The sequence below is a fragment of the Hipposideros armiger genome, unplaced genomic scaffold, assembly GCF_001890085.2.
Source record: "Hipposideros armiger isolate ML-2016 unplaced genomic scaffold, ASM189008v1 scaffold_295, whole genome shotgun sequence".
In the NCBI taxonomy this organism is placed as follows: Eukaryota; Metazoa; Chordata; class Mammalia; order Chiroptera; family Hipposideridae; genus Hipposideros; species Hipposideros armiger.
The window spans coordinates 1,615,999-1,626,408 of record NW_017731645.1 but is presented as its reverse complement, the minus strand read 5'-3'; the positions used below and the strand labels follow the sequence as shown (position 1 = coordinate 1,626,408).

The window sequence follows — 10,410 nt, the reverse complement described above, 5'->3', positions numbered from 1 at the left end:
ATGATGATGGTGGTGATGGAGATGGTGGTGGTGGTGGTCGTGGTGGTGGTGGCGGTGACCATGGTGATGATGTGCATTCACACATGGCTACACTGTGTATTCTCATGTATACATGGTGATAAAGGTACTTAGGAGCAAAAGCTGTTGTGCATAATCCCCATCCTCTCTATTGAAGAGTTTAGCAGTGAGGTTGTCTGCCCACCATTGACTATTCTCTAACGCTTATACCATTTGTCTGGGGGACCCTTTTAGGTGTATCATCTCAGCAGGTCAGGCCTGCAGCAGTCGTGCGTGTGAGGTGGTCGCCTACCCCAGGCCTTACGTATTTGATGTCCTGACATTTCGAGTAATTGCTCTGATAGAGCCCACTTGGAGCATCGAAGCTACTTAAAATGTCATTATAAGCTGGCCGGATCTCGGAATTTTATGGTGCAGTTAATGGAACAAAAGAACGGCCCAGTTTGATGTACGTGGTATTTGATTGTGCTCTGTGCAGTGGTCCCTCTGCGATCCACCAGGGCTGGCTGAACTTTTTAAAAAGGATTTCCTCATTTCTATTCATGCTGCCATGACTGACAGTGAGTGAGTGCCTTTGAGATAACTCAGTGTGGCTTCCAGTGGCTATATGGGGGATAGTTTCTGATATGTGTGAAAGTGCTTGTCAGGAGCTGGTCGGCCACTTAGAATCTACCGTTGAATACCTAAGGTATTTAGTAGTTATTTTTCACTAGTGATAACCTGAAAAGTTTCTTTTTGGGGTGAGAGAAGGCAATTTTAGGATTTATTATTCCATTTTGAAGGTGGCTGTTTCTTATTATAATTATTCTAAGAGACGCATGGAAAGTCTCCCCGGCCTCTGGTCTTTATTGTGAAAAACGTGAGTTTTGTCATGTGACGATCTCTCTCTGCTCTTCCCTCCAATTAATGAGAGAACTAAAGGAAGCCAAAGGAAGAAAGATGTGTGGTGATCCAAAGAGAGTTTTTTCTGATTTATTAAATGTCAGGACAGAATGTTGTATTGAGAGAGAGGCACAACTTCACATTAACTCCATTGATTATCGGACGTGTGGAGACGATCTAGGTGATTCATTTCATTTTCTCAGCAACCCCTTTGCATGGGGATTATTGACCTGGTTCTACACGGAGAGAACCTGAGGCTGGAGAGGCTGGGCAGGGTGCCCTCAGTCACAGATGACAGCGCCCCCAGGTGGCTGACCGCCGGACACACGCTTTTGTCCAGGGAGTTACCTTGCCTTCTCCAGAAGGTCGTGACGCTTACCTGTTGAGGATCTTTTAGGATTTCTGGTCTGACGTGCTCTGCATTTGACGCAGGAGCGCCTTACTCCTCCCACCCAGAATGGGTATAAAACAGAACATTGCCCGCTGGGAGGTGTGCTGGGAGGTGTGTGGGCGCTGGGAGTTCCACCCGCCCAGGCCCCCAACCCCCACATCTGGAACTGACCCTCGCACAGCACCCACAGCTTCACCATCGGGCCACCGTCCACTCAGGCTTCTTTCTACCTTGCACCTCGCATCCAGTCCATCAGCAGACCTGCTAGACCTGCCCCCCCCCCAGCATCCTGAGACTCCCCGCCTGCTGCCTGAACCGTCCTCCCTCCCGAGACCTGGATTATGGCAAGAGCCGCATTTGGCCTCCCTGCTCTGACCTTGTCTCCTGCTGCAGTGGAGTGCTCATTTTAAATTGTAAATTAGATGGTGTCACATGGCTCAAAACACAGCAAGGGCTCCTCATCTCGCTCAGAAGAAAATGAAATCCTTTTGTGGTCTGAGACCCTGCATATCTGGGCGCCCCTTCCCCCCACCCCACTTTTCTGCTGCTCCCCTTGTGGCTCCGCTCCAGCCACCATGGCTGCCTTTGTTCTTCCAGCCCTGCTGCCCCAGGGCCTTTGCACTTGCATTTCCTCTGTCTAGAGTGTCTTCCCTACAGGGACCCTGGGCTCCTGCCTCCTCCAGACACCCTTCTGGTCTCTGCTTAAACCTCACCTTCCCAGTGAGCTCTTCACCAATAACCCTTCACAATGTAGCCGCCTCCCGCCCCGCTCCCCCAGCTTCCACACCCTGGATTTTTCCTCCCACCTCCTCTATCCGTACCAGACAGTCTGTGTATTTATGTTTTTAATTGTTTATTTTCTGTCTTTTCTAATATGGATGCAAGTTCCATGAAAGTGAGCACTTTGTTATATGCTTTATTCCTTCATCTTGAAATGTAGGTTTGCATAGAAATGATGCAATAAATGCCTGTGGAAGGAAGGGAAGGGCGAAGGGATGGAGGGAGGGAGGAATGCTCCTTCTCTTTCTACTTAAATTTGAGAGCCTCTGGGAGCAAAATTCGCTCACCGATTGTAACCACCTTAATGAGACCCGGAATGAGTCACTCCCACCTCAGCCAACGCAGAGAGCTGCCTGCAGAGCATCCTGGGGGAGGGAGCCCTGGCACCGAGGGGCAGTGACGGGCCCTGGCCCCCTGCTCAGAGACGCGTGCGGGGTTGAGAGATAGCAGTGCGGTCACACACAGGTGGGATGGGCGGCAGAAGGTTGGGCCTGCGTCACGGCTTTGTCTAAGGTCCCTTGGCTGCAAAGCAGAGTCTGAATAGCCCCCCTCTGCATTTCAGTTCTAGCACAGTTTCCCGTCGGATTGCTCTCATAAGCCTGGAGTTAGAGGGAGGCTGGAGACAACCTGAGCTCTTAGAGAAGGACACGTCCTGTCCAGGTACACAGGACACCTGACGCCACGTAATGTTTGCTGAGCTCTGGGCTCTTTGCCACTGGCCAACAGTGTGACTCAGTGGCTTAACATGGTTGTGAAATGTCATCACAGGAGAAATGGGACACGTCCCTGACCTGTTGCCATTGTGCTCAGCTGGGGGAAGGACCCCATGTTTAGGAGCCTGTGAGGACCGACACCTCAGCTCTGTAGTCGGGGAGGGCCCAGCAGAGGAGCAAACCCCAGTGCAGCACGGCGCCGGGAGGGGGCGCTCGTGTCCAGTGCGTTTTCGGGGTAGTGTGCAGTCACCAGAAACACAGTTTGGATCCAATACTTGTTAAAACTTGTGAATTTTATTTTATTTTTATGGGGGAACAGTGTGTTTTTCCAGGACCCATCAGCTCCAAGTCAAGTAGTTGTTTCAATCTAGTTGTGGAGGGCGCACTTCAGTGGCCCATGTGGGGATTGAACCGGCAACCTTGGTGTTATGAGCCTGCGCTCTAACCACCTGAGCCAACCGACCGCCCCTCTTATGGATTTTATCCATCCAGTTCCTGCCTTGGTATGAAGGCTCCTGGGATGCGTCGGTGGGTTCTCATGTGCCCTGGAGGGACCTGCGTCTGCAGGGAGTTGTGTGGCTCTTGGACAAGCCCCAGCCTCCTGCACAGATGAGGTGACCCCTGATTTCAGACGAGTGTGTGTTCCCATTTTCTACTCGCTGTTGCAACAGTACAGATGACTTACATTTGATGTGTCTATCTAATAAACAGCAAAGAATTGTTTTTATTACTTTTTAGTCTATCTTATTTTTTCATATATTTTATTGATTTTTCTACTTGAAATATATTCTTGACATTTTTTAATGAAAAATTTTTGCTAAGGGTAACTCAGACCTTCAAATTATACAATAACGTTTTTTTTGCAAAAGACATAATTTGGATTTATCTTTTCAAAAATCAGCAAATTGAGTTACCTTTATTAGAGATTAAAATAAGAATTTTTTACCTTAATAGAACAAGCAAAGTTTTATATTTTTATATTTTAAATATTTTATAGTGAGATTTTGAGCTCTGAACATAATGGGTGCCCAACACCAGTTGATAAAATGGATGGATGGATGGATGGATGATGGATGGATGGATGGATGATGGATGGATGGATGGTAGATGGATGGATGGATGGATGATGGATGGATGGATGGATAGATAGACGGATGATGGATGGATGGATGGATGGATAGATGAATGGATGGATGGATGGATGGATGGATGATGGATGGATGATGGATGGATGGATGGATGGATGGATGGATGGATGGATGGATGGATGATGGATGGATGGATAGATGGATGGATGGATGATGGATGGATGGATGGATGGTGGAGGGATGGATGGATGGATGGATCGATGGATGATGGATGGATAGGTGGATGAATGGGTGGGTGAGCTGTTGGATGAGTGGAAGCTGGGGTCTGACTTTAATAACAGATTCACATTTTTTTTAATGAAGGTTAATACTTTGGCAAAGAACCTTTTCAGAATGCATCATCTTACACTGAATGTTGAGCAGCAGTCAGCCTGGACGACTAAGCGTTCTAAGAGGCTGACTGTGTGTTCTCGCTTCTTACTTGATGATTGCCGGGAGCTGTGGTCAGAATCCGTAACCCACATCAGAACCCGTAATCCTGCCTATGGCTCCATCGACTCAGCTTTGTGGAATAATGTCTGGGGCGCAGCATGGCTTCCGACGTGGAGTGGATGGTGACGCTGCTCCAGGGAGTGTGTCCTCTGTGCCGTGTACCTGCTAACACAGGCTCCCTCCTGTGAGGGCCCGGCGCCGTGTGGGTGTGTCCAGGACGTTCTGTGCCTGCTGGTGAGGAAGGGGGAGACAGCAAACAGAGCTTTAGTTCAGCTCCAAAAGAAGGACAGAAAAACATTAAAAGCCTAATTTCTTGCTTTGTGAGAAGCACAAAGTAACTCCCACCCCATTAGTTTATGGGACTGCCAGGCCAGGTCTTGGAAAGAGTGTGGACTTGAATCCCTGCACGGTGTTGGGGGAGTGAAGGCGTGATGACCTTTGCATGAACCCCACTTGGGAGCCAGAGGTCTCAGCATGAAATGCCAGGAGCAGACAGTCAGGTGCCCTCCACATTCAGAAATGGGACCCCTCATACTTGCTGTCATTGAGTGAAAGGTACATAGAGTGACATGGGCAATTAGTGAGTTTCCACACGTGTACACGTAGCGCTAGCGCCCCATCAGTCGTCCCCACCCCCCAGTTTTCTCCTGCACCCCACTCCACCACCACCACCCTAGGTCACCTCCCCGCAGTCTTGGACTTGAGTTCACGCTGAGAGAACCATGCTGTCCTTTTGTAAATGGCGTCTTCACTCGGATTTACCTGGATTTTCTCTCGTGTCAGTGTCAGTGTGCGTTGTGGATGCGTCGCCCATAGCACAGAACTTTGGTGGTGGACGCTTGGGCTTGTAGAGGTTTTGTTTGTTTAGCTGCTGTGAGCAAGGCTGCTATGCACAGTCCTGTTAGGTCTTTTGTGGACACAGGTTTTCATCTCTCCAAGGCAAACATGGAAGAGGGCGCACTCCAGGTAACACGGGAGGTGCATGTTTGCCTTTGTAAGTGATCGCCAGTGTCCCCCGGCACCATGAAATGTCACGTCCCCACCCGCAGTGTGGGCAGTTCCTGCTGCTCCATGCCGTCTTGGGAACAGGTTCCCAGCCTGCTGTAATTCAGTGCTTCCGGCGAGCACGGAGCAGGCCTTACGTGGCCTTGGTCAGCCTTTCGGAGAGTGCGGGCGCTGCTGAGCACTGTTCCGTGTGCTGGGTGTCCGTCTGCACATTATTTTAGGAAGCTGATATGTATCATTGTCTAGAAAATACTCACCTGTCTCCACTGACGCCTTTGGATTGAAGTGAAGTGCCTCTGCTGAGAAGACTGTACGTAGAGTTGTTATCAGACCACGTCGTGGAAAATGCTGGTGAGCTCACAGCAGCGTGTCCCAGCCCCCCCCCCTTGTCCGAGTAGTTGATAGCACCTCATGTTTGTGAGTACTGCATCAGTGTCATTAAGTTGTTTTCTTTCAGAGGAATTAGCAGGAGAGAAAAGGTGGTCTTTTCCGTGCACCCACTTCTCTGCCCTTTTGGGAGCTTTCCAACCTTCCTGGGACCCTGAACTTCACCTGGTGTCACGTCTCTTCAGCCCGCAGACCTGTTAGGTCTCCTGGTGACAGATTGTCCACGCTCTTTTTTAAAATATGAAAATGTCTTTCTTTCGCTCTCTTGTTTGAAGGATATGTTCACTGGAGTTAATCATTTTTTCTGTTAACACTTCAAATATGTGATTCATATTTATGTTATCAAACATATAATTACATGCAGTGTGCTAAATATGTCATTCTTACAAGAAGTTTGCTTTGTCCTGTGGCCTCCGTTTTCTTCAGCAGTCACCACTCAGCCATTTCTCTGTGCTGGCCGCTGCTAAGTCTCTTGTTCACCTTTGACCTCAGCGTCCTCACGATGAGGGGCCATTGCGCAGCTCTCTCTGCATTTATTCTCCTTGGGGTTCCCTGAGTCTCTAGGTTAATGTTCTTCACCAATTTGAAGAATTTGTATAGTCATTTTTATCCCACTGGCTCTCCTTTCCATCTCGGACTCCAGTTGCATGCCTCATGTTTGACACTGTCCTGCAGTTACCAAGGTTCTGTTCAGCCTTTTTCAATCCTTCTCACAATGTCCTCCAATAATAATAATTTCTGTTACCTGTCTTCAGATTCACAACCCTTCTTTTGTTCCCCTTTTCCCAGAAGCAGTTAATTTCATTGAGGATCCTTTTGTTTCGAATCCTATCAGGCCAGATTTTGTGACTTGTTTCGCTCAAAATACCACCTACCACGTAGGAGAAATGCCTGAGAGGTGCCCACTGCCCCCACAGAAAACATTTCTATTTTAATCTCTATGATTATGAAAGTAATGCGCTTTGTAGTCAAATGAATGAATGAGCAAAACACGAGCACACACATGTGCAGAAGGACCAGTGTGGAGCCCAGGTCCATGCCAGAATGCGGCCGAGACCTTCCACCCTGTGGTCCCCATGCAGCTTTTGTCCATGAGGTTGGGAGGGGGTGGGTAGGCGTGGGGGGGGTCTGTAGAGAGTATGGGGGGACGGGGTCTCCAGGGCAAGGTGAGAAGGGCGAGGACTTCCCTGTCGCTTGCAAACACAACTGGTATTTTGGGGGCCTTTTTGGAAACGGCCTGTCCTTCCCCTGTGTGCTGCTCCCATGTGCCGCCTTCGTCGTCCAGTTGACAGCTGGAGCCCTCCAGCAAAGGCTGCGGGGTGGGAGCTGCGAGGGAGACCGTCACCTGCAGGGGCCGCACCTCTCCCTCACCTTCCTGGCCCCCACACAGACGTGCACGGCCCTTGGGCCCCCAAAACTGTGCTTTCAATTACCTGCCTTCCAGCAGAGGTTTGAGGGGAGCTCTGTAACTGAAACCGTGTCTCAGGTTGCTTCAAGGGGGAAATGTGCTCTGAGCTCCACCTTGACGTACAGATAAACCCCCAGACGCAGCACGTGTGTCAATCATGGCTGCATGTGTCGTGTAAAGGATGCATTGGCCGCGGTGGCCAGAGTGCCCTTGAGCTTTTCTCTGCCAGCCGCAGGCAGGAGGACCTGTGGGAAGGGTGCCGACTGTCGGGGGTGGGGTGTTAGGGCGCCAGGCAGGGAACTGCGCCCGCCCTTGGGGCACATTCTCCTTTTCCCACGTGAGACGGAACTGGCTCGTTGTCATTGCTTTATAGCCTGAAGACTGGATGAAATGGCTCAATATCACTTTGCCTGGCGAAATAATTCAGGTTATTTTGTCAGGGGTCCTACTTTCCATCCTCCTAATCAGGTTAATTACTTTGTGGATGGTTCTCTGTGGCTCCCACTTCCATCTTAACTTTTTAAAGACCGAACTACGGTGATGGCAGAAGGGCAGGTGTGATTCTAGTTCAACAAACATGACAAATATGTTTTGAACCTGGCGGTGCCTGTCGATGGGAAGGTGGCCTCACAGGGATGGGTCCTCCTGGGACAGGCACCCTCACTTCCTTTGGACATATCGGTGCACCATTTATTTGCTTTTGCTTCTGTGTGTGCCCCCCAGAAGCGCCCACCTCGAGTCTCCTGACTGACCTGAGAAAGCAGCCGGCTCGTGTGGAGCGACTGAGCCCCCTGGACCTCGACCAGGTGGCCCGTGTGATCGCAGACGCTGTGCACGGTGTGGGTGCCTCAGGGCCGTGGGAAGGCAACGCGGGCGAGCCGGCAGGCAGCTCAGACGAGCGGCCCCCCGAGGACGGCGACCAGGGCAGAGACGGCCCGCAAGGTGAGCACCTTCCCAATGTGGTTGGACGGACGCGGCCACAGAGCTGGGGAACGCCGGCTTCTCTCGCCGGGATGCATCCTTTCTGCCCGGAGATGGGATTTGTGTTAATGATTTTTATCTGTTTGAACTTTTGCCTGTAAAAGCTTTCTTACCTGGCTAAGCCGACCAGTACAATTATGTCGAAAGGCAAATTGTTCTCTGTGAAGAGGTGGGATTCGCTGCGTTGAGGTTCAGAGGTGGGAAAATCATGGCTGGCAGAAGTGTTTGTGTTTGGATTCCGTGAGTGAATCTAGTCAAATAGTTGACTAATGAAGTGAAAGGGGTTTATCTGAGTGTCTGCCTAAGGCTCGTCCACCCTCTGAGGCGAGAAAGCGCAGACCCCCGACTCCCTCAACACGTATGCACACATGTACACACACACACACACACACACACGGAGGCGGAACCCTGGGGCAGCTCAGGCTTCCTGACGATTGGCCTTCTGTCTGCCTGATTGCTTCTCAGAGTCATTGGAACTACATTAAAGCATCTCAGTGCCTTGCACACAGTAGGCACACACACAAGAAACGTCTGCCAAAAACACAAGTGAAAGGTGCGTGTCTCCCTCTGTGGGTTGGGTCAAAGGCCTGCCTGGAAGCTGGAAGCGTGGCTCACCTGATAGCAGGATGTGGGAGGAGATACTGGAGCCCCTGCAGGGCCGGGCATGGGAGGTGGCCCCAGCTGAAAGGATGGCTGCCTGCACGGGGCCAGGGCTCCGGAGGGCTCTGCAGTGCAGCTGTTTGGGCGCCAGGTGTTTGGGGTGAGAAGCGCCACGGGTTTGCGGGTGGGGTATTGACTGAGAGATGTGACCAGTACAGAGCAGTAACCCAAGGCAGTGCATCCTGAAGACACCAAATGTGGCGTGGTTTGGGTTAAACGCTTCACTTTTTTGTGACTGTGAACTGCTCCTGGCACAGTGGCTGCGAGCTAACACTATGGCTGACATGTAGGCACCTGGAACTGGCAATGTCATCTATGGCTGACTTCATGTTCATCGTGCAGTCGGCAAACCTCCCCTGCCCCTTCCGTGAAGCTTGCCGAGCACCGTTACTGTCCTACAAGCTGGAAGGGTTTACTTCGTAGTAGAAGTCAGGCCGACACCATGATATGTAGAGAGACTCATGGCTGCTTGCGTGCTGCGACCCCCTGCGATGACACCAATGCGGATTGTGATAACGTCTGTCTTCCACAGATGGCGGAGCGCGAGGCGATGATGGCACAGTTTACGGAGAGGTAAGGGGACGCCGTGCAGGCTTGGTTCACGTTAAACCCAGAGCCATCTGGGCCGCCTTCCTGTTCATGGCTGGGGAACACTTATGAAATACAAAGGTTTTTTTGTTGTTTGCTTTATTTTGTTCTTCTAGGGAAGGATAGAAAAACCCTCATAATCCCCAAATTGAGAAAAGTATAAAGAATGTATACAAAATTGTGAATATTTAGATATATACCACATCTGTTTTCAGATTTTATAGTAGTATTTATCCATTGTAGAAGTATGAAAAATATGGTTAATATAAAGAAGGAAATTGATATCCTTAGACTGTCCCCACCTGGGGATATGGGTGGTGACATCACGTGACACCATCACTGGCCCGCTCTAACTCTTGGCACTGTCCTGTGTGCTGGTTCCTGAGGCTCACTGAACAAGGACACTCATCGGCTCAAGGTCGTCAGACCTGCCCTGTTCGGGGGGTGGTCCCTAACCACATGTGGCTACTTGAACTTTAAATTTATTAAAATGAAGTAAATAAAAACTTTGTTTCTCGGCGGTGCCAGCCACAATCCCCGTGTCCCTGGGTTGTGTGTGGTTGGGTGGTGCGAGTACGGGCCCTTCCCATCAGCCAGACGCTGCCACCCAGCCGGTCCAGAGGGCAGCTTGAGGGCTCAGACACAGGTGACAGCCAGTCACCGGGCGTGTTGTGGGTTTTTTTCTACTGAAGAACCTCTGCTCATTAGTACAGTCTTAGGGGTGCAGAAAATCAGTTCCTAAGAGGTGACAATGACATCACGTGGTTTTACGGAACTATTTTTGTGGTGTGGAAAAGAAACCTTTGCTTAGTGCATCTCATGTCCGTTTGTCTTAGTGGTTTTTGGTTCAGTGCCTAATAGCAAGTCGAGGAAGAAACATGAGCAATTCTTTTAAATGTCCATCAGAAATGGTGGGCTGCCCCGTGTGAGGGGAGAGGGAGAGGTGAGGTCTAAACAGCGTCCACGTTTATGAAGAGGCGGGAGGACCAGTGGCCTCGCAGCCGGGCCCAGGCGGAG

The 10,410-nt window shown here is 50.5% G+C and overlaps 1 protein-coding gene across 3 annotated transcripts in view; it reads left to right on the top strand.

Annotated features, from left to right (window-relative positions):
* The window catches only part of PTPRN2 (protein tyrosine phosphatase receptor type N2), a 363,220-nt gene that overhangs the window by 114,653 nt on the left and 238,157 nt on the right, over positions 1–10,410 (top strand). For all 3 annotated transcript variants that reach the window (XM_019659095.1, XM_019659096.1, XM_019659094.1), the window contains exons 6-7: positions 7,888–8,106; positions 9,338–9,378. In XM_019659095.1, coding sequence (XP_019514640.1) covers positions 7,888–8,106; positions 9,338–9,378 — 260 coding nt within the window. The remainder of the gene's footprint in view (positions 1–7,887; positions 8,107–9,337; positions 9,379–10,410) is intronic.